The 24,759-nt window shown below is 38.6% G+C and overlaps 1 protein-coding gene and 1 long non-coding RNA gene across 4 annotated transcripts in view; one reads left to right on the forward strand and one right to left on the reverse strand.

The window, feature by feature from the left end:
• LOC121387704 overlaps nt 1–950 on the forward strand; it is a 2,337-nt gene extending 1,387 nt beyond the window's left edge. Inside the window, exon 3 of the long non-coding RNA XR_005959855.1 lies at nt 54–950. This is a non-coding gene — a long non-coding RNA (uncharacterized LOC121387704). The remainder of the gene's footprint in view (nt 1–53) is intronic.
• The window catches only part of LOC121387703, a 38,801-nt gene that overhangs the window by 6,499 nt on the left and 7,543 nt on the right, over nt 1–24,759 (reverse strand). For 2 of the 3 annotated variants that reach the window (XM_041518898.1, XM_041518897.1), the window contains exons 2-6: nt 13,216–13,302; nt 12,299–12,364; nt 10,712–10,801; nt 6,844–6,915; nt 3,376–3,527 (exon numbers count right to left, since the gene is read on the reverse strand). In XM_041518898.1, coding sequence (XP_041374832.1) covers nt 3,376–3,527; nt 6,844–6,915; nt 10,712–10,801; nt 12,299–12,364; nt 13,216–13,302 — 467 coding nt within the window. Of the gene's footprint in view, nt 1–3,114; nt 3,232–3,375; nt 3,528–6,843; nt 6,916–10,711; nt 10,802–12,298; nt 12,365–13,215; nt 13,303–24,759 lie in introns of all 3 variants that reach the window. The other variant, XR_005959854.1, reaches the window with a different exon arrangement.

Genomic DNA, 24,759 nt, shown 5'->3' on the forward strand with positions numbered 1-24,759 from the left:
GCCGGTTTATCCTAGTAGCACATGTAGCACGTCCTACAGTCCCTGCACTTCAGGGGGCCCGTGGTGATTCTTATTACCAGAGCCGGTTTATCCTAGTAGCACATGTAGCATGTCCTACAGTCCCTGCACTTCAGGGGGCCCGTGGTGATTCTTATTACCAGAGCCGGTTTATCCTAGTAGCACATGTAGCATGTCCTACAGTCCCTGCACTTCAGGGGGCCCCACAGTGATTCTTATTACCAGAGCCGGTTTATCCTAGTAGCACATGTAGCATGTCCTACAGTCCCTAAACTTCAGGTGGCCCCGCGGTGATTCTTATTACCAGAGCCGGTTTATCCTAGTAGCACATGTAGGACGTCCTACAGTCCCTGCACTTCAGGGGGCCCCGCAGTGATTCTTATTACCAGAGCCGGTTTATCCTAGTAGCACATGTAGCATGTCCTACAGTCCCTAAACTTCAGGTGGCCCTGCGGTGATGTGTGTATATTGTAAATATAATTATATTAATTAATGAAATAAAAATTTATAAAATATTACTATTTTTCCTTCACATATACTCAAGGTTACTATCAATACTTCATTTATTTTGTCCAGGTTATTTTATTACTCTCCCCAGGGGAGTTTGCAAAATATATATCCTGGGAAGGTGGCCCCACTGTTATTTGTGCTACAGGCCCCGCGGATCCTTAAACCAGCTCTATTTACAAGGACCATGCACCTATTGTTGTGTTGACTTGGATAGGATATACCATACAAATGAATAATTATACCTTTAATAACTATTCAATATCCTTTTTCTTTTCATATATACACATGAAAACAAACAACAATCCTAACATATTTATATCAGTTTCACCATCTGAACTGAAGACTCGGTTACTGTTAACATTTTCCCATGCAACAGTTAAAGTTTGTTTTGTTTAACGACACCACTAGAGAACATTTATTAATTAATCATCATCGGCTATTGGATGTCAAACTTCTGGTAATTCTGACACGTAGTCATCAGATGAAACCCGCTACAGTTTTTCCCAATCAGGTCAGGTCAGAGGGTTTAACACACACATTCAGAGCAAGCTGTTGTAGCGTATGGATGTTCTGGGCACAGGTGCCGGCCTTGATAGGCTCCTCCATCCAGGACAGGAAAGGTGGGGGGAGGGACCACCTGCACTGGAAGGTGCAAGGGAGCACCAGCAGTCCGGCCGGGCCGGTAGCAGGTGGGGGTGGGTGTATGGGTGCTATGGGTTTTAGAATTTGGAAGGAGCGGTCAAAAAATTAGCCAAAGAGAATGGGTGCGCATTTTGAATGAAGGAAATTTGGTGCATTTTTGAACGGTTGGTCAAAAGATAATTTCAGGAGTTACGTATAGGTTTTGATATTAGTGAGTTGGAGTAGCTCGTTAATTAGACCTATTAATGCTGGGCCTGACCACTTCTGGTCGTGGCATGACAACCCAGGGGAGACTCTAGCAATTTTGCATGCCAGTAGGCCGTTGTCCTCGAGTTCCGGGGATTCCTGTTGTTATCCTGCTATCGGTCCTCTTCGCCCAATCCTCCAGTACCAAGTGTCACACCAGCAGCAAGTATTTGGGACTGGTGGGAGAGAGCCGGTATTCTTTTGTCCAGCTTTCTCTTAGTGCAGTGCAATTGTGTACTCGGAGCCGGTTTTCTTTTGTCCGACTCCTTATTAGAGTACGTGATGGGCCATTAAATGGGTGCGGTTGCATTGTTATTATTAGCCAATGCATCCTGTGTACTGTTGCGGTAGTGCGTGCTATTTTGTATGTTAACCCTAGTTTGCTGTTTAGGTTGTTCCTATTGTCGCAAGTCCTTACTCTAGATGAAAACCAACGTCTTTTCAGAGCCCCCCCCCCCCCCCCCCATCCTTAGATAGCCCGTGAATTCAAGGAGAGAGGGGGGATTATCTAACCTAGCTATCTACTTTGAAGGGTATACCCTTATAGTGTTTGTGTGGTTTAAAAAGCCTAGCGCTTCACATAAATTATTTTAGCAGCCACTAATAACTGGTCTATATAGCACTAAGGAAAAGTATATGTTTGCAATAATCTGTCTCGCATCAACATTCACACATAGGATTTCCCTCCCCTTCCCAAGTATCCCCCCCCCCCCCCCCCCCCCCATGGGTGATGGGACCTCTGTATATAATATACATGGCATGGCTATTGGTATTACTAAATGATGGAGACTTACTTAGGGACCATCTCAAAATTCATATGATGCCAAAAAAGAAGAAACAGTTTAGTCTCTCTTGAGACCCCCTCCCCCCCCCCAAAAAAGAAGACTAAATAAGATTATGTTTTGGCACCATCATTCATTTCAGATGAAAATGTCACTACTTGTACATTATGTATTTATATAGAAATGCAGAATACATGTAGGGCATACTAGTAATAAAACGTTTCTATTTCATGTACATGTATTTGTTTCTTGTTTGCCTCATTTGTCATAAAGTTGTCAATTTTAACCCTAGAGCACTGCCCGTATCAAATATGATACGCAAAACTATATATAAATTAGGTTAATTAAAAGTAAACATATAAAACAAGGTTTGTTCATTTAGCATGAAATTATTCACAAAGGCCTGACGTATCATATTCGATACGGAACAGGCATGTCCTCTATCGTGTTTTTACAAAACTAGTGTCTACAGATAGCTGTAATGGTGGATGAAGACGTGCAGATTCGAACAAAAATGTGATGAAGAAATGTTACGCACAGGTAAGTGGGACTGGTTAGTAAATGCTATGCATATTTGTATCGCGAGTTCTAATTGGCTGTCAGGGGAGGTGGTGTAATTGTCTGATTGGCTGGATGGTACCCGGCACACACACAGAACACAGAGTTCCTGTTCCTGAGGAATGCCGGCTTAGTTTTTCTGCTGTTCTTGGAAAACGATAATTTCTGAAGGTTTTTAATCTTGATGCCAACTTAAATTTCAAAGTCGAAATGGCAAGTGCAAAATTATTAACCCCCTCCCCCCCAAACGAAACCATTTCGTCTTTTTTGGCATCATATGAATTTTGAGATGGTCCCTTAGTATCTTGTTTCTTTCTTGTTTTCTTATATCGATTTCTTGTAGCTCTAAATGACTCACCGTAAGTTGCTGTAAGAAAGTATAAGCGTGGGTGCTAATACATAGTGCAAATGCAGACAAAAGCGTGAAGGTTATATACACAGTACTGTCTGGTTAGATGGTCTAAACCATTCGTAACTGAAATAAAAAGGATTAATACATATAGACAATTATGTACAATACTAATGTACAATTCTATAATACAATTTTAGTAAGCTAAATGTTAGATTAATTGATCATAGCTTGATTGGTGCCAAATTTATAAACAAACAAACGCCTTACAATAGTTAATCCTATAACAATCAAAACAGATACAGCTATCAGAGCGATGCCATAGTCCGGTATACTCTCCAGTTCTTTTTGTCCAGCAGTAGTTGTTGTTCCACGGCTGGTGGCAGTAGTTGGTGCATGGCTGGTGGCAGTGGTAGATGATTCTGTGGAATATATTATTATATTTTCTTACACACCCGTTGGTGAGAACATCATGTGTTATTTTTTAAAACACATAGTTGTTTACACATGTACGTGTGTTAACAATTCAAGACATACGACTGGCTGCTCCTAGGTGATGACCAGGTCACCAACGCCATACGTCCAATAAAAAAAACCCAAAGCGATGGAAATCGATTACACTATGATGTATAGTTTACCTGACAATCATGGGTCTGTGACGCGTAAGTCAGCTACAAGTGCAACGGCTGTAAATAACTTTTAGTAAGAAAAGATGTTAAAATTTGCTTAAAACATGGTTTTTAAGAATATAAAAGAAATAGAATACATTCGTGTCCATTAGATACCATTTATCTCACAACTTATTGTTCAAAAATGTATCAAACTCACTTTCGCTCATAAATGGTATTTAACAGCAACTCATGTATTATTCTCTATATAATTAAAGTGAGAAGACTAGTTTTCAAACACCATGGCATATTTTTCACTTTTAGAGTCGTTTTTGATTATTGAAATCATATAATACTTGGATTTTATTGTTTAGATCAAGGGGCTTGCTCCCCATGGAAATTGTAAAAATTGGATGCCATTAGTGTGGCAAATAATATATGAAAAAGGTGTTCACTTTTGGCAGAAAGTGTGATATTTCGTATATAGGGGTAATTTGGCCTACTAAATTCAAAACTTGATGGATCCAAGAAGTCTGACAGGCTGGTTAGCCGCCATCTTGAATTTAAATATGGCTGCCATGACAAAATACCAATTGCTCATATTTCGACTTCTGAACTACATAGGGGATTGGAATTTGGTATATAGGGGTATTTTGGTTTGCTAATGTCAAAGGTGGTGGATCCAATAAGTCTGACAGGCTGGTTAGGTCTCACTATACAGATCACTTCCGGGTGAGAGTTCATTGATCACGGTCCACTATAGTTCCTAATCGTGGCACATGTTATGGTTCACATATTCACTTCTAGGAAATGGTGAAGAATTAAAACAATATGTATGTTTAATGGTAAGCCTTCTGGCTGTATTTTGCCCATGTTATTTTGTAATATTGTGCATCGACCTTTTGGGACATGGGTATATAGCGCAAGTGACAGCCGGAGTGAATCGGTTAATGAACCACCTGTTCGGACCGGTACTACAGCCAAATGCGGTCATATAGCAAAAAACTGAGACGGAAATGTTCACAATTTTGGAGTGAATATAAATGCTTATATAATGTATGTTCGCAATGGTGTATGTTGTTAGTGCCAACGTTCTATGGGCAATCTTCGCTTGAAGTTGGGCAGTTTAACATGGGTTTCAATGGCAGATGACATCTGTGTAGTGAGACCATAGCAACCATATTGAATTTAAATATGGCTGCCATGACAAAATACCAATTGCTCATATTTCGGCTTCTGAACTACATAGGGAATTGGAATTTGGTATATAGGGGTATTTTGGTTTGCTAATGTCAAAGGTGGTGGATCCAGTAAGTCTGACTGGCTGGTTAGCCGCCATCTTGAATTTAAAGATTTCTACTGTCATGATGACACATAAGTTGCTCATTTCAAATCTGGCCTACTAAATTCAAAACTTGATGGATCCAAGAATTCTGACAGGCTGGTTAGCCACCATCTTGAATTTAAAGATGTCCACCGTCATGATAAAATATCAGTAGCTCATTTCGGCTTCAGAACCACATAGGAGATGGAGTTTGACAGCTAACCGCACATTTCCAGTGACAAGGAATCCAATTCGAATACGCTAAATATATTTGGGGCCAATCTTTAACATCAAAATGGCCTTCATGCCTATAATATAGTCGCTGAGAAGAGGACTATCCCTCCAAAAAGGCCAACACAATTCCAAGACAATGAGTGTGTCAAGTTTAAACTGCAAATTACATGTTGAGAATGGTTTTCCCTATTACCAATATATGGCAGTAGACCCTCAATGCACTCGATGTTACATGTGATTGTTTAGGGATATGCGGATGAACACGAGCGAGGGGGATTCTACTAAATACTAGACAAATTTAGAAATAGGCGGTTAAACATGAGCCGGATGGTGTGTGTGTGTGTGTGTGTGTGTGCACGTGTGTGTGTGTGTGTGTGTGTGTGGATCTGGTATAAAGAGCAGATTCTACTACTTAGTTGAAAAGTGGAATTTAGTATTTTTGTTTTAAAATATTTAGCTGCCTCCTAAAATGTGTTGCCTTACTCATGGGCCTAGTGCACTACTAACCTAGTTGGGCTGTGCACTACCTACTTAGGTCGGGCTGTGCACTACTAACCTAGTCGGGCTGTGCACTACCGACCTAGTCACCCTAATACAAGCCAACCTTCACCCTTCAAAGTTATGAAATAATATGTTCATAAAAACTATTTGACTTATTAGTAAATTAATACAGTCAAATCTGTCTTAAGCAGTCACACAAGAGAGTACAGAAAATCAACCACTTAAGACAGGTGGCCGCTGATTACAGGTTGGCACATAGAGTATTTAGAATGTTTGTTGTTTCTTGTTTTTCCCTCGTCTGTATTGTCAATAAATTAACTATCGACATGTCGCCTCCTTCAGAAATAAGGTGATTGGAATGTATTAATTTAACTGTTCTCAATAAGTTTGTTTTCTTTTTCATTTAATTATTTAATTCTTACTCTATGCAGTGTATTGTCATAGTAAGTGAATCTACAGATGTGAAGCCTAGCCTACCCAAAGGAAAGTAGATGCATTCCAGTTATACTTTCTTAATTGATACACAGAAGAGATGTCGGGACTGAATGGGTACTAGTATTCTTGAAGATGTGAAGATCGGTTATTTTCTGCACCTTGTCGCCGTCATTAAAATATCCCTGTTATTTTCACTTTAGTGTAGTTTTAAAGGGGCCGTAATAGTAAGAACATACGTTTTATTTTGGTTAACCATTTAAAAAAAATGACTGTATTTTATAAATAAATGACTGAGTTTAGATTATCTTGTTGACTAGCTTTCTTCTTAGTCGTCTATTAATATGATACAAACTTGGGTTGATCTAACAAGATGCTGTAAGGTAAGGTATTGGGATTAATACATTACACCTTCTGTTACAGTAATAGTAAACATTTACTGTGCCCGCTCAATACAGATATTTTAGTGATTTGTAGTCTGATTTAGGTGGCCGCTGGCCGAGTTAGACAGGTGACCGCTTATTACAGGTGCATTTACATTAAAAATCATTTGGGAGGGGAAAAGTGGCCACTTAAGGCAGGTGACTGCTGATTATAGGTGGCTGCTAGAACAGGTTTGACTGTATAGGTTGTACGTACGAGTAGAAGCACAAGTTGTGCAGTTGATGGGAGGGTTGACTGATCCCGCAGGGCAACTGCTTCTGTTGTTGTCTGAAGAAAAGGATTTGAAAAAGAATGTCCTCAATTCTACTAAGACAGAATAAATTTCATATTAAAGCAAAGTTTTTAAAAATTAAATAAATTAAAAACATGTATACATGTACATATAGTATACATGCACACACACACGCACAGACACACACACACGCACAACACACACACAAGTATATATATATATATATATATATATATATATATATATATATATATATATATATATATATATATACTTAACTCCAAAAGAAACGCGAATACGTAGATTGGAGGTTTTGAGTACACTCATTGAAATACGTCCCAAAGTTCTTAAAATAATCATTTCTATGAAAAACTTAAACAATTCGTAAAGATGAGATTTCATGTTATTGACATGTTAAAAATCGAGGTCGCATTGTCATTTGAAATGTCAAGGCCATGGCGCTTCTTCAATGGCGTCACATGCCACTCAAACATGTCCACTAATAGCGGGTGTGTCCGCCATTGCTGGCCATGACCGCCGCACACCTCCTACCCATGGAGAGGAAGAGGTTCCTGATGAAGGCCCTGGGCACGTTGTTGTAGGTGTCCACGACGGCCTGGCGGAGCTGCTGCTGTGTCACCACGGGAGCAGGGCGTTGGTTCATCATGCGCTGAACCTCGTCCCACAAGTGCTCGATGGGGTTCAGATCCGGGCTTAAAGCTGGCCAGTCCATTGTGATGATGTTGTGCTGTGCCAGGAATGCCTGGGTGGCCCGTGCCGTGTGTGGCCTGGCGTTGTCGTGCTGGTAAACCATCTGACGGTGACCCGCGAAAAAAGGCACCACCACAGGCGTGAGCACTTCGTCGATGTAGCGCTGTGCTGTGACGCCCCTGCCGCGTCCTCGGCCGTTGTTGTCGAAGATGACAGGTTGTACACGACGTCCCCAGGATATGGCACCCCACAGCATGACGGAAGGCCCTCCCCAACGGTCCCTCTCCATAACACACGCATCTGTGAAGCACTCACCTCGACGCCTCCACACCCTCATACGACCGTCGGCCCTATCTAAGCAGTAGCGGCTTTCGTCGGAGAAGACGATGTTCTGCCACTGTCGGTTCCGCCACTGTCGATGCAGAACAGCCCAGTTGTGTCGTGCAAGGCGGTGTCGCTGTGTGAGACGTTGTCCAATGTACGGTCGACGACAGTTCAGATGGATGGCGATCAGACGACGTCGTACCGTGGTGTAGGAAACGGGGCGGTTGTGGGTTCCCACTGTCTGCCGGGCTGTTGTGGTGGCTGGTACGAACCGATCACGCATGTGAGTTCGGACGATGTAACGGTCCTGGCGCTGTGACGTCACTCTGGGACGGCCGCTACGTGGACGGTCGACGACGTTGTTGTTCTGTAGAAATCGGTCTATGAGACGGTAGATTGTCGAGACATGGACACCGAAAGCACGTGCAACCTGCCTGGCATCCATTCCGGCCTCCAAATTCCCCAAAGCTCTATGTCTGGAATCAGCGTTAAGTCGTGGCATCGTTGTATCGCTACTCGTAAAATGAGTTGAACATTGCTATCTGGCGTTTCTTTTATACCCAGGCCTGGTAGTGTTTCACGTGCAATTCGCATCTTTCATGATCCACCCGTTTTGCATTCCAGATCGATTTTGGTCGTCAATTTCAGCACGTGCGTGACGTCACACTGTACTCGTTTTTTTCATGCGTTATATGGAATTGGATACGCTGACAAGATGGCTATTGGTCAACTTAATCGATTTGTACATAGTTTATTCAAATGTGGGTTTTTTAATATTTTAAAATTTTCGCGTTTCTTTTGGAGTTAAGTATATATATACAGTCAAACCTGTATATAACGGCCACCCAAAGGGACCTAACAAAAGTGGCCGTTTTAGAGAGGTGACCCTTATATACAAGTTCAAAATTAGAACCCATATATTAAAGAATATCACAACTGTCATAAAAAAAAGATGTCGCATTTTTAAACCATTCCCACACTAGCTTGTTTATGTCATCATTGCCTGTTGCTTTCTTCTGCCTTTTTCTTTCGGCTGAAACATTATTGTCAAAATCGGCCAGAACATCAGCTTTCCTTTTTAAAATAGACGTAATCTGAAAACGTCCTACACCAAAATGATTGGCGATCTTTCGCGCACTTAAAGTGCCTTTCTCAGATTTGTTAATAACGTCGATTCTCTGTTCTAACGTTAAAGTACGATTTTTCGGTGGCATTTTGCATGCAAACATATTCGTTGATATATTTCACAAACGCTAACATTGACTACCAGAAGATATTTTCTGTAATTGAAGGTTATTACCCATGTGGCATGTTTGACTTATTGGTTTGTTTTTTGTCACCGCTAATCCTTCAGTGGAGTATGACCGTTGATTACAGCTGAATAAGATCAGGAGTCGCTTAAATAATCCGAACACGGGACATCTGCAATGACCGCCGCCTTCAACAATTCATGTTTATTTAACAATCATGACTGGCTAGACACAATGAAACACCTAACATAATACCTCATTTGTTTAGTTTCTCGAGACTCAATAGAGTGACCATACATACAGATTAAATTATGTACAGCCAATGGGAAGTCGTCTACTATGCAGTGAGGATGCTGAGAACCAATCGAATTACCCCACCAGTAACGGAAGTTACTGAGTGTCCGTTTGTTTTTCAATTACGATCAGAGAATTACAATGGAACTTTACTTTGACAGAAAATAAACCCAAAGCTTTTACATGACATGGCCATATAAACACATTGAATTTATAATTTTTAAGATGATTGAAAAAGTAAAGACATAACCAGCGTCAAAACATAAAGCAAAAAACATCTTTACGACGATCATCTTGTGACCGTTATAGCAAGTTCAACCTGTGATTTTGGGTGGAAAATAGTGACCGCTGGCCGTTAAGGACAGGTGACCGTTATGTACAGGTCAAATAAAGAAGGAAATGCATTGGGGGCCGTTTGTAGGCCCACTGGGCTATTTCTCGTTCCGGCCAGTGCACCAAAATTGGTATATCAAAGGCTGTGGTATGTGCTATTCTGTTTGTGGTGCATATAAAAGATTCCTTACTACTAATGGAAAAATGTAGCAGGTTTCCTCTCTAAGACTATATGTCAAAATTAGCAAATGTTTGACATCCAATAGCCCAGAAGTCTAGAAGTCAGAAAAACACCATTATATAGTTTGATGCAATTTCGTCATGCCACGCCTCAGTGAAAATGACAGACGGCGAGTCATAGGGATGCTTGAATCTGGGACCTCGCAGCGTGATGTCGCACGTCAATTCAACATCCACAGAAACACCATATGGCACTTATGGCAACGATGTCAACAAAACAACCAGGTCAAGGACCGTCCCCGTAGCGGCCGACCACCCGTGACAACCCCTCACCAAGATACATGGCTGACCCTTCCTCAAATCTGGAATGGCATTCCCAGGAGCTTTCCCCAGGATTTAGTGGCCTCAATGAGACGACAGTGCCAGGCCTGTATTAATGCTCAAGGTGGACACACTTACTACCGACTGTGTGAACTTCGCTCTGGATTTCCTCTAGTCCCCCTCTAGTGATGTGGCTCATTTGCATATGGAAGGTGCACCCTTTTCATGGACTTGCTCGTTTCCATACCTTCGGACATCTTTGTTTTTTGTGTGTCACAATTACTTTTGCCTTTTAGTATATATTATAAATGAATAAAAACTAATAAATAATGAAATGAAATTGAACACAAAAACCCTGTTTGTATTTATTTCTTATTACTAACTGGGGAAAAAAACACAAAAACATCAACATGTTTACCTTCAAAACGGATGGCGATTGCTAAAACACATGTTGACTCGAGTTCTGCATACTTGAAACCGTCAGGACACATTTCATTATTAAGAGTGTCTGAAATAGAGAAATGTCAGTAGTTATGAGCTCATTGTTGCTATGACTACCAACTGCCAGCAGAAAGTTGGCCAACTTTCTGCTGTAACGACTTCTACGACTGTCCAGTTGATTCTCGTCGTATAACCCTTTAGTTGTTAATCTGAGCACACCGGTCTAAGTCGGGAGTTGGGGAAACTATAACACGACCGTCAAGTTGGCCAACTTTCTGCTGGCAGTTGGTAGTCTGTGCCTTGTTTAGGGGCCATTCAACAACTACGTAACCCACTCGGAAGGGATTACTGGTTGTGTTACAAACAATATTATAGGATGGGAGGGTGGTGTGTGTTTGTCTAAATATTTGATTTTTTAAATTTATTTATGAAGCAAAATACAGCTAGTCATTGCTATTTTGTTCTTTAATAATGATTTTCAGTTTCCTCCAAGTCTTTCTTCTGAGCTGTCCACACCATCGCCCACCTGTCTCAACTTCCTTCAATGGGTGCAGTCTCTGTGTACTTCCCTGCACCCACCTGGCATCCTCGTCCTCTGCCGCTAATAAAGCTGGTCTGACTCACAGCACTAACTAACGACGGCCGTTACTAGGGGCGCATTGTAGGTGTTTACAAGTGCCTCTTAATGCCAGAAGTAACTGCTGAACACTCTCTGAAGTGGTCAGACTAAGCCCGCAGCTCAAGCTGATGGGGAATGACAGGTGTGTGGCATGGATAGCCACAAGAGACAAGCACCTGTCACAGTTGGAGAGACAAGGACTGGGATGTGGAGGTGGACAGCGAACAAAGTTGAAAGATAGGAGGATCTGGCAGATTGGGAAGAAATGAGATGGAAGTCAAATGAGAGAAAGGAAAAAGTGCAGTGGGATAATAATAAATAATAATAATAATAATTATATTTAGTATTTATTACCACCAAATCAAAAGAAAGTCCAATATTAGTGGTCATATCAAGTCGTAATGAAAAGAAGCCAAATTTCGCGTCATGTACAGTATTAGTGGTCATATCAAGTCATAATGAAAAGAAGCCAAATTTCGCATCATGTACAGTATTAGTGGTCATATCAAGTCATAATGAAAAGAAGCCAAATTTCGCGTCATGTACAGTGTTAGTGGTCATATCAAGTCATAATGAAAAGCAGCCAAATTTCGCGTCATGTACAGTGTTAGTGGCCATATCAAGTCATAATGAAAAGCAGCCAAATTTCGCGTCATGTACAGTATTAGTGGTCATATCAAGTCATAATGAAAAGCAGCCAAATTTCGCGTCATGTACAGTGTTAGTGGTCATATCAAGTCATAATGAAAAAAAGCCAAATTTCTCGTCATGTACAGTGTTAGTGGTCATATCAAGTCATAATGAAAAGAAGCCAAATTTCGCGTCATGTACAGTGTTAGTGGTCATATCAAGTCATAACTGCCATCGGTGCCGTCCATGAGTTCGAGTCCTTCCATGGTATAAACCGTATTCACCACAATGTGTAAAGCATCAACAGGTACATACCAAGTATGCATACAGTTGTGTTGTTTGGTGCATGCTCAAAGCCTTCCGGGCAATAACTGGAATTATCTGAAAAACAAACCAAAATGTATTACACAGAGAATAATACATGAGTGGCCATTAGATACCATTTATCTCACAACGAGTTGTTTTAAAATGTATCTAACGAGCGACAAACTAGTACACTCCGTCTTTTAAAGCTGTATATATCTGGGCAGTTGGTGCCAATTTGTTCAGTTTGTATGTAACACAATCTCCAAACCCAGGATGGACAGGCTATAAACCTTGTTCCACAGTAAGAACATTCCCCAATTTTGTCCTGTATAGCCTATACTATAGGGGCAGGACGTCCCAGTGGTAAAGTGCTTGCTCGATGCGCGGTCGGTTTAGAATCGATCCCTGTCGGTGGGCCCATTAGGCTATTTCTCGTTCCAGCCAGTGCACCATGACTGGTATATCAAAGGCTGTGGTATGTGCTGTCCTGTATGTGGGATGGTGCATATAAAAGATCCATTGATACTAATGGAACAATTATAGCGGGTTTCCTCTCGTCTCTAAGACTATATGTCAAAATTACCAAACGTTTGACATCCAATAGCCCATGATTAATAAATCACTGTGCTCTAGTGGTGTCACACACAAACAAACTTGTCATGTATTTAAAAAAAAAAATGCTAACATGGAGAATGAACTCTTATTAAGTCTGTCACCAATGGAAAGATAAAACACAAAACTGACTGACAACTCGTAATTCTAAGTTCACCAGAACATCCATACATGGTCAAGGAGAGATAACAAATTAAAATGTTATTACCTCTGTTGCAAGACTCCGGTATTCAGCACCATTTATACCCAAAACATATGGCGTTTTATTTAAATATTCTCAATTTTGAGGACCAAATTTTTGAAGTTAGGCCTACCTGTTATCAACTGGCACATTTTGGTTTTGTTTGACACAAAGAAGCCTTCAGGACATACAAGTATGTTATACAAAGCCGTGTAGTTTTCTGAAAATAAACAAAACAGTCAGTTCAAAATTCACACAATACACTAGTAGGCAACAAAATATTTGAAAGTCAACATTAAAAATCTTTGCTTGGAGTTTTGATCAAATAGTTTTGAAACTTCATAAATTAATAGAGAGATATTTTGGAAATGTAGAATTATTGTTATTATGTTATTTATTTTTTTGGATTAAATTGAAAATCTGAAAGTCAAGTCTTCTACAATAATTGGTGCTATGATTCTCCGTGACAGACTCCAGAAACCATTTGAGAGAGAGAGAGAGAGAGAGAGAGAGAGAGAGAGAGAGAGAGAGAGAGAGAGAGAGAGAGAGAGAGAGAGAGAGAGAGAGAGAGAGAGAGAGAGAGAAAAGGTGTGAGAGGGAGGGAGAAAGGGAGAACAGAGGAACAGAGAGATATATAATTATGTGTTTCAGAAATGTAGATTTGTTTTCAATTTTAACAATAATTTACAAATTTAAATTGAATATCTGAAAGTGTCCGAGTTTTGACGGGATAGTTCTAAAACTAAGTGCTATAGAATCTTCCCATAATAGGGAGCTTTAAATGCGGCAAGAATTGGAAGTACAGATTTGTGACGTCAGAGGGGGAACATATGATTTTTTTTTTTTAACGACACCACTGGAGCACATTAATTAATTAATTAATCATCAGTTATTGGATGTCAAACATCTGGTAATTCTGATACGTAGTCATCAGAGGAAACCCGCTACATTTTTGCTAATGCAGCAAGGGATCTTTTATATGTTCTTTTCCACAGAGAGGATAGCACATACCATGGCCTTTGGCCAGTTGTGGTGTACTGTTTGGAACGAGAAAAACCCCAAATATGAATATCCTGCTCCACCCCAACCCTCCACTGCCGGTTGTTTTAAGCTCTATCTCGCTCTTTAGATGACATATCCTATTATTACTATTATTTAGTAAAATTGTATTAACTTAAATAAAGTACGGTAGGGCTAGTGAATTTTTAATCGTGGCTAGTAAATTTTAAAAATCACTGATCCCATGGCTTATGGATTTGATAAACATTCGAGAAGCCCTGGTGTGGTCCTTAACCATATGTCTGACGCCATATAACCGTAAATAAAATGTGTCGAGTGCGTCGTTAAATATAACATTTCTTTCTTCTTCTTTTTTTCAGGATTATATAATGCAAACAGGTGAATCAGACCATGCTTACTGACATGATTTTCTAAGATGTTTCAGGGCATGCTTCCCTGAACATTTCGAAAACTAAATGTCCTGAAATATTTGTGGAGGTCGATCAGTTCAGGGTGTTTAACGTGCACATTCAGAGTAAGCAGTTATAGTGCACACCTGCCATGGACGCAAGTTCTGACTATCAAGTAATGGTCAACTGGAATTAAAGTTGCCTCAGCTATCTGGGTTGTCTGTCCAGGACAGTGAGTTAGTTGTTTGTTAGTAGTTAATGGTCTTACACCTACCCACTGAGTCATTAAAACTTCGCTCTGGGTGGGAGCCAGTACCGGGCTGCGAACTCTGTACATACCAGCCTTATGTCCGATGACTTAACCACTAAACCACCGAGGCCGATAGGTTTTCATTAATTAATGTACATATAATTACTACAGAATTATCTTCAATATTGATTATTATACAGACTTACATATTTAGACATAATAGGCAAATGGTGTTTTAAGCTCAAAGTTTCATTCAGTGGCAGATCCAGGAATCACAACGAGGATGTGAAGCTGGCAATGGGGTGGGGGTGGGGGTTATGGTTGTGGGGATGTTGATTGTGGGGGTGATGATGGTTTTAACAGCCTCTGTTGTGTCCCATACCAGTATCCATTTGTATGTTTGATACACAAATAAAAGTTATATTTTATTTTAGCAATGAAAACAGTTTATTTTTATTGTTTCGGCAATCTCAGACTGAAAAAAAACCCTGCCTATTTGGCACCAACTTTGTCACGTGATCAGAACGGTCATTCTGTCTTTTGTGTCCACCAACTCGTGTCTGATATTTTAACCTCACTTGCAGATTTAAATGGTCGTAACTGATGATTTTTTACTTACTGTCATTTGTTTATTTAGCAATTCCTTATAAAATATTAGAAACGTTTATTATTAATTTTTTTTTATTTTTTTTTTTGGGGGTGGGGGGGTGGGGGTGGGGGTGGGGGGGGTAGTGTTCATTATTTAAATCATTTTATCTTGGGTGCCAAATAATATATACACTGTAGCATAGAGCAAGCATTTTTTTAAAACAGTTTTTAAAAACTTTTTTTATGTAAACTGAAGCAAATGGACCTAATTAGAAGGAAAATAAACAAAAAGTTTTAATTTTTCATAGAAAAACCTCTTTTTTATAGTCGGAAAAATTACGATTTCACAGGTATTGCAGAGGCTAATTTCGTGGTTTTGGCAAAAACGCGTCTTCACCTTACCACACTAAAATGAAGCAGTATAACAAAAAACAAAAAATATGACAATTTTACTTGTTATCTCATCAAACTATCCTCACAATTTCAATATGTTTAGTCACTCCCTGTATTTTTAGCTGCCTGTCAAACATGTGACCCGTCTGCCAAAATTGTGTCTGTGAAATGTCAAAAAGTGAAAACTTCTTATAATGTTGCTACATATTAATAATCAAATTATATATATTATTTCTACTAAGGATATATACATAATTGGTGATAAAATTTACTAATACTCATACAAATTTACTAAACAGTGTTTATTTATTGGTATATATGTCTATGGGAAAAACCAAACGTTTATGTATGTGTTTATTGAGCTGAAAGGCTTTCCCATCACCAACATTTTACAACATTACATGTATTTGCAATTCAGTTGCACACAGTAATTTATATATAGCTATTCACACACACAGATAAAACATGCACTAAACAACAAGACAGAATATGATAAATGTTTTGAAAGGTCACTAGCCAAGAAAAAGCACTAGCCCAAATTCCTGATCAATTATAACTTGAATTTTTATATAATTTGTAACATTACAAATTTACAAATATAACAGTAAAATGAAACAAACAATTAAATCATGTTGTAACTTTCATTTTAGGCCAGACAAGCAAGAGCATAAAACACACAAGAATATAAACCATGTCATTAAATGTGTCCAAAGGTCAAGAATTATTAATCAAGTTCCACCAACTCTTCCACATGGCCACCACAGGAATTCACAGTAGGAATTTAAGACTATGTTCATTTACATGGTGTGTACCTTTTGCACACTCAATCTAGTGTTGAATACTTTCTTCTGGATCAAAACTTTCTATTTCAGGGCCAAGATGCATAATGCACAGTACAGACTGAAGAGTTTCTTGTGACATTCTATTTCTTTGCAGTGTTTTTAGATGGTTCAGTTTGCTCAAAGACCGTTTACAAGCAGCAGTTGATTTTGAAAGCATCTTGTTACAAGATTATGAATCGAGTTTTGATATCAGAATTATTTTAAAGTCCAAGTTATTACTGGATGAACAAATAAAAATGGTTTCAAAGTTTGATTTGGTTAACGGCACCACTAGAGCACACTGATTTATTAATCATCGGCTATTAGATTTCAGACATATGGTAATTTTGTAATATAGTCTTAGAGAGGAAACCCGCTACATGTTTCCAAAAGCAGCAAGGGATCTTTTATATGCACTTTCCAACAGACAGGATAGCACATACACAACCTTTAATATACAAGTCGTGGTGCACTGGCTGGAACGAGGAAATAGTTTCAATACCTAAATAAAACAAGCATGTTTTTAGTATTATTACTAAATGAAACAAAAAACATGATTGGTGTTGTTAAAATGCAGATGTCAGTTGGAATCACAGTTTTGTTAGTATTGGCTAACATTATGTATGAACAATTGGTTTTGACTGGTCATTTTAAATAATATATGTGAAACTTTTGTCTTGAACGTACCACTAAATATCATACTTATATTCCTGATGTTCGTCACTTTGTTTGAAAAGCACCAATTTGTATTTTGCTCAATACATACAAGTGCAGGTACAACAATGACGTCAACAAAATAATACAAGGTAATCTTGAATACAGAAATATTTTGTTTAATTATTAGTTGCTTGAGAAATTTGCAGTGAATCCCTCATGATCAATATCAAAATGTTCATATCAGTCTGTTACAACCAAACATCATACGAGTATCTCATGATCAATGAGTACGGTATGATAAAAGACATACATTTAGCCATGTTGGTGTATTACATATCAATTTCTGAAACACTACAAAACATGTTTTCGCCAAACTGACTGTCACTCAATAATTTGTCAGTGTATAAATGCAACAAAAATGACTGTAACACTGAAATTTTGGGCCAATTACTATATTCTATTTTAATTTATGTAAAAAAATCTACAATTTCTTTTATTCACACTCAGTGATTAAATATTTTCCAAAGAACCCCCCCCCCCCCAACAAAAAAAAAATAAAGGAGTAAACTTTGAACTAGAAGTGTGCAAATTGTGTTCTACAACTGTATCACTGAAAACTTGGTTAATGGCTGTATTATTATTATTATTATTATTTTCTGATGAACACTACAAACATATTTTGGTCCTCAGTGACTCAGAGAGGATACAACCAGGACAGAACAGTTGGAACATGTCCAGGAGAGGTGAAAGGAACGCACCCCAAGTCTGTGGCACTCTGTGAAATTTGTCGTGACATAGGCATTGTTGTGCTTCGAGCGACATCTACCGGTGACATCAGAATACTAACTTTCAAAATTATTTCTAGCAATTGGGACATGGGGATTCCCATGGTATTTATCGATATAAAACCTGCTTTTTCACTCCATTTGATAAAAACGTGATCTAAGTGTGTTACAGGTTTGTAGATTAACCAAAATTATAATTTATTTTCGCTGGATGGAACTAGGGCGTGCGCCTTTAATTAAACCTATAAAAGCTTTATTGAACGTCTACCACGTTATTTATATATCATTTACGGAAGTATGCGCGCTATTATCAAGAAACACAAACTACCATTAGTGACGTGCACGTCCAGATAAGTTATGTCCCTTGCAAGGTATTCTAGAGAAATTACGTCCCTTGCAGGTATTTTTCCGGTCACCATAACTACTCGGTACCAACGTTTCATAAATAAACAAACTATGAATACGATTGTTTTAAAATATGTAACTGGCGAATATCATTTGTTAAAAGTATTTCCCATCATATTATAAACATATGAAGTTGCGTCTGGATGTTTAAATGCCTTTAAAGTGTTTATCAATGTTTGTAAACAAAATTTCGTCAATATCTACTTCGCACTAAAATATCAGTCACGTGATTTAATGCATTCATCACCCTAGTTTACATATTCGGCACAATTCCCATTATTACCCCAGTCGTTAATGTACGTAAGGCTGGGGGAAAATGCATGTAATCTGACGCGTGATTTTGTCAAAATGGGAAAATGCGTTTAGAGTAGCGGCCCTTTGCTTGCTCGTCGCTATAGGTTGGACTATACCAATTCAAATCCCATAGGCGACCATGTTAACGTTTGTGTTTAAAAACACTATATGCAATATATCAACCAAACTGTGACCCATAAATATCAGTACTACAACCCCTACCTCAAAGTATTAACTGCAGAAAATGGTACCTTTCATGGCTCATTTTCGGTATAACCAGATGTTTCTGCAACACCCCTAGTTTCGCACAAAATTTGAGTACTTTTTTTTACAGGTACTCCATACATGTTCCAAGCACAAGGCTACTTGACACGGTGGTACTACATCAAATAAAATTTGCATACATTTTTAGCCCAGATGAAACTAATTTGTTTTACAACCAACACACTTACATTTATAACCAATCACAGGACTTGTGGTGTTAACTTCTCTATCAAACGTTCTGTGCACCTCGAACTTCGACCCAGCCGGAAATTAATTGGTATAGTGCAACCTATACACTGCCTTTACAAAAACGAAACTACTTTTTTATGAGCTGGCAATATCAATGCGATCGATTTACTCGATGAAGATGGAAATAAAAACAAACAAAAAACAGAAAAATATTATCCCAAGGTAGGGGATATAATATATATGAGTAAAAATCATAAACTTGTACCCACTCAACGAGGTTTTTGTCAACAATTAATCCACTGGTTCCAGTAGTCTAAAGTTGTTGTTGTTTTTAACATTTTGACATGTATTGTTATGACACAGCAATAAACATCACAATAATAAATATCGTGCCGGAGACGTTTATCTTGATGAACTAGAGGATGTACCAACTCGGGGCGAATCTGGATAGGCCTAAGGGCGAAAAGACCTGATGCCGTTCTTACCTGTTGGTGTTGCGCTTAAACTGCATAACTGTACGAGCTACTCTCGATTCACCAATATCAAAACCTATATTAGCTCGGCCATTTACCTTTCGACCGACCGTTCAAAATTGCGCCAAATTTCTTCAATCAAAATTGCGCACCCCTTTCTCTTTGGCATTAACGGCTCCATTCAAAATTCCATAGCACCACCACCACCCCCACCCGCCTGCTACCGATTCGATCGGGCTGCTGGTGCTCCCTTGCACCTGCCAGTGCAGGCGGTCCCTCCTCTCCCCACCTTTTCCTGTCATGGACAGAGGAGCCGGCCAAGGCCGGCTCTTGTGCCCACGACAGGCGTGCGCTACAACAGCTTGTTCTGAATGTGCACGTAAAACCCTATGACATGACATGACATGCATAACTGTAGAAGTCTAAGAAGAAGCTCCATTAAAGCCGCACACCCTAGTTCCATCCAGCGAAAATAAATTATAATTTGGTTAATCTACAAACCTGTAACACACTTAGATCACGTTTTTATCAAATGGAGTGAAAAAGCAGGTTTTATATCGATAAATACCATGGGAATCCCCATGTCCCACTTGCTTGAAATAATTTTGAAAGTTAGTATTCTGATGTCACCGGTAGATGTCGCTCGAAGCACAACAATGCCTATGTCACGACAAATTTCACAGACTTGGGGTGCGTTCCTTTCACCTCTCCTGGATATGTTCCAACTGTTCTGTCCTGGTTGTATCCTCTCTCCAGATATCGTAAGACTTAGCAAAATTATTGGTTTTAAGGGTTTGTAACGTTTTGTATTGAGACACTTACTTGTCTGAACTTTATTGTTACTGAAAATGTTTACGAACTGTGAAGAAATATCTCACAAATGAACAACAAGCAAACGACAACAAATCGGATGTTGATTGCGCGAACCGTGCACGAGAAAACAAACCGAACCAAAATGATAACGGTCACGTGGTATACCAACGTCTGTGACGTTTACACAGGAAGATTCCCTCTAAAAATAGATTGGACCTCGCTTGCTTAACGGTTTTTTCTCGAGTGCGCGCGGCATTTTAAGAAATACAAAAAATGCATTTCGTGGTTTTACAAGCATCAGGATTACCAGGATTACCCAAAAGCACTTCAGGTGAATGGAAATGTGTATTCTAAATAATAAAATGTAAGTAAAGTGCAATTTTATTTGTGAAAAAAATGGGTTTAACAGCGAAAAAAAACGCCGTAATGGTTAACAACTAGCCGTAACTAGGGCGTGTCCCTTTAACACCGAAATGAAACAAAATAACTTCATGTTTGAAATATATATGAACTGAATCCCTATTATAGTACACCGTTTTTCTCTGGATACCACACGTACGCCAGTAGACCATCCCCCACTGAATTCCGCGAGGTTTATGCATGCATAGGCTACTGCCACTGATAACAGGTCGTTTCGCCCCAGTACTTGTTCACCCGAGTCGTTTTGAGCAGGCCCGATTGACTTCGCCAGGAAGTTGAGGTACCGGTTTCGCAAGTTTCAATCTGAATAAAAATAGACTGAAATAAAACTAGCGAACTTTTCTATCCGCTGTGAAAGCCAGCGAACAATAAGAGGTTATCCGATGTCAGGTCTTTCCAGAGATCTCGTCCAATATGCTGTCACTTAGCCTCATGTATCGTGTTTTCGTTAGTATATTAATTCCGCGTCTTACATTATATTTAAACGTCGGTATAAATAATTTTCAACAAATTTACTAACTTCAGATGAAAATGATGTTATTGTTACTATTGTGTTATTATTTCGTAACTTTGTAACTTTTAACACTTCGTTAGCAGCAATGAACGTGCACCCACCCACCCCAAGTAAGGTCAAGTCAATGATCGATCGCAACAGTCACCAGCATGTGTCTTGTGAACTGCTCTTCTAGTTTGTGTTCTCAAAAGGGTGCAAACAGGTTCATCAAAAATAATTATATCTCAATCTGAAGTACCTTATTTTTGTCTAGAACATACTTTTTGTGACAATAAAATTGATAAAGAAGACAGAATGGAAATGACTTGATTTTTTAAACGCAATTTTAAACAACATTAACTGCTTTAAAATATCGCACAATTCTGAAAAACTTTTGAAAATAATACTTGCCATTTAGTAAATGCATATTATTTTATGTATTTATATAAACTTCAAGTGAAAATATGTTAGCATGTTATAAACTTGTAGACCTACCCCATCAACGTGGTTTTTGTACAAAATTAAACCAGGCGAATTCCTCGAAATAATTCAATATGAGGTTGAAACACCGCTCACAAATGTGAAGTCCAATCATATCCATGTCTTGCAACAGAAATTAAACAGCCAACGAAAATATTTCTTTTAGTGTATCCTGTATTACAATAAATCATGTTCAAAAGACAAGACTATAATGCTGATAAATTTGCCATTTGGTTCGCTCCTAAGTCAGTGATATGGGGGGGGGGGGGGGGGGGGGGGGGGCAGTCAGTAATAATAAAGAAAATATATGTATATTGTGGATAATACTCAATAATATATATATATATGTGCATATGTATAACGTGTGCGTGTGTGAGTATTAAACAAAAAATATATATAGTGACGACGGCTCTATACAGGACGTTCCTACACAGGGCGGTCTAGTATTTTATATACTTAGATATGGTGGAAAACACATTAACAGTAAAGGGAATAAATATATATATTCATGGGCGTACATAGGGGGGTTCGATGGGTTCGACCGACCCCCCCCCCCCTGAAATCGCTTTTTTTTAATAATTTAATATATCTGACATTATTATATTTACTCAACATAGAAATATATGCCCAATATCTCTGCAATCTATTTTGGAACCCCCCTTTTCAAAACTCAACATAGAAATATATGCCCAATATCTCTGCAATCTATTTTGGAACCCCCTTTTTCAAAATCCTATGTACGCCCATGATATTTTGTATAATACTCAATGCGTTCGTGTTGACACTGTATAAAAATGTGTGCATGGGTACACAGGACGGCACCTGCCTTCAAATCCCCCCCTACATTTAACAGCATAAAACCTCAACTTTGCCACCCACATATTTTTATTTACTTTTCCCAATTAGATAGACACTAAGAAAAATGCAACAAAACACATTTTGATATTTAAAATATGACTTTACTGTTAAAACAAACTGATATGTAATTTCAAGTCACTCGTGTCAATCAGAAACCCGCAAACACTCTCCGTAATTTAAAAAAGTACTTTCTGGTTCCTTTCTTGTTGAAATGAACCCCATCTTTGTGGAATTCTGTCGGGTATTGGATGTTCAGACCAATCACACGTTTTCCAAACTTCTTCCTGAGGTGTCTGTTGATAGAATTTCTCTGCTTACAATACGCTCTTGAGGTAAGCCCGGGCGATTTCTCAACAATTTTTCAGTGTACATCCGACAAGATGGATCTGTTTCTGATCATGAAGACGTACCTGTGCCACCTGTGGAATCCTGAGATGACAGAGTTTTCATATACCTGTAGAACTATGTCTCCGTTAATAGACTGAGAGTTATAAATAATGACATACGTGTATACTGGTAGATACAGAATGTGAAAAACTGTAAATACCTGGTACAGCTGCCATTGGCACATACTTCTTCCATTGCTTAAACCATATCTTTAATTTAAATGCTACGTGTGTATATATGAATATAGATATAGATATATAGGTATATCTATAGGTGTAGATATAAAGGTAAGTATTGTGTTTGAAGTAATGAATTTAATTAAGTACTGTTATGCTACGTGTGTATATATGTATATAGATATAGATATAAATATATAGGTATAAGTATAGATATGTATAAAGGTACGTATTATGTTTGATGAAATGAATACTGAGGTGTAGTAATTGGGAATAAATATTATTTAAAGCTGCAATGTCTGGTTTCAATCGTATACAATCAAGTTCTAAGTTCAAATACAAACATAAATGCACTTTTAATTCACTGGCGAGTTGTCGTCATTAACGCATATCGTCAAATGCTTACTAGTCAGTTAGAACAATTCTCGCCATTTTGTAATACCGAGCGGATTCTAGCAGCCACTTCCTAGCATCCAATTACGCTAGCATCCAATTTCAGTAGAGACGCATGGCGACGTTTTAAACACCGGACTCATACGCCATTTATAATGTGTGTTGTGGTGTGGTCTATACGAAACTAGTTGGACATCCTATATTACCGTAGTACTGAAGGATTTTTAAAGTGATACTTCAGATATTATAAAAGTGCTTAATAAAACGGTTAAGTTGTATTTATACGGATATTAGTAACAATAAGACTGTGAAAATGAGTCTTGGTTGTTATTTTGTTTTTGTGTTGTTTTTATATAGAGATACTCTTTAAAACTCTAAAATTCTTAAGTTGTAGTGAATAATAAAAATTAGCATAACAGTGTGTTTAAAAGTGTGAAATACAGGTAACAATCGAAAGGCGTACTAGTCCGATGTTTAGAACGTCGACATGAGTGTCTGCTGAAATTGGCGGCGAGCGTAATTGGCTGCTAGGAATTGACAGCTAGAATCCGCTCGGTTTTTGTAATGCAACGATAGCCGAACCATACTATTTTTAGCCCAGGGGGCGCCCGCCAAAAGTGTCCCACTTTCAAAATACTGGGTTCATTTTTAACTTGGAAAAGCCAGTGTAGTGAAACCAGCTCGGAGTGCGGCGTCTTATATGCACCAAACGTAATGGGATTTTCTGTTCTATATGCTTATATAATAAAAATATTCCAGGGAATGCCGCTTTAAACCATATGTTTAATTAACTTCTAAGTGTACAAATGTGAGCTTTAATCTCTCAAGCTATACTTGTCCAGCATTCGATGAGAGAACATGTTTCCCAGTACTTTTTTTTACCTTTTAAAAAGGTTTTTCTACTGAGTTTTTCGTGTCGGGCTGCAAGTTATTAACCTTGTATATAATTTAAATGAATTTAATTAAGTACTGTTATGCTTCGTGTGTGTATATATGTATATAGATATAGATATAAATATATAGGTATAGATATAAAGGGATCTGTCATTGACAAGAAAAGTATAAGTTTCAGTATTTCTGCGGTCCTTAACGACATGTATGACGCCATATAACCATAATTAAAATGTGT

This window comes from Gigantopelta aegis, chromosome 13 (genome assembly GCF_016097555.1).
Source record: "Gigantopelta aegis isolate Gae_Host chromosome 13, Gae_host_genome, whole genome shotgun sequence".
Taxonomy (NCBI): Eukaryota; Metazoa; Mollusca; class Gastropoda; order Neomphalida; family Peltospiridae; genus Gigantopelta; species Gigantopelta aegis.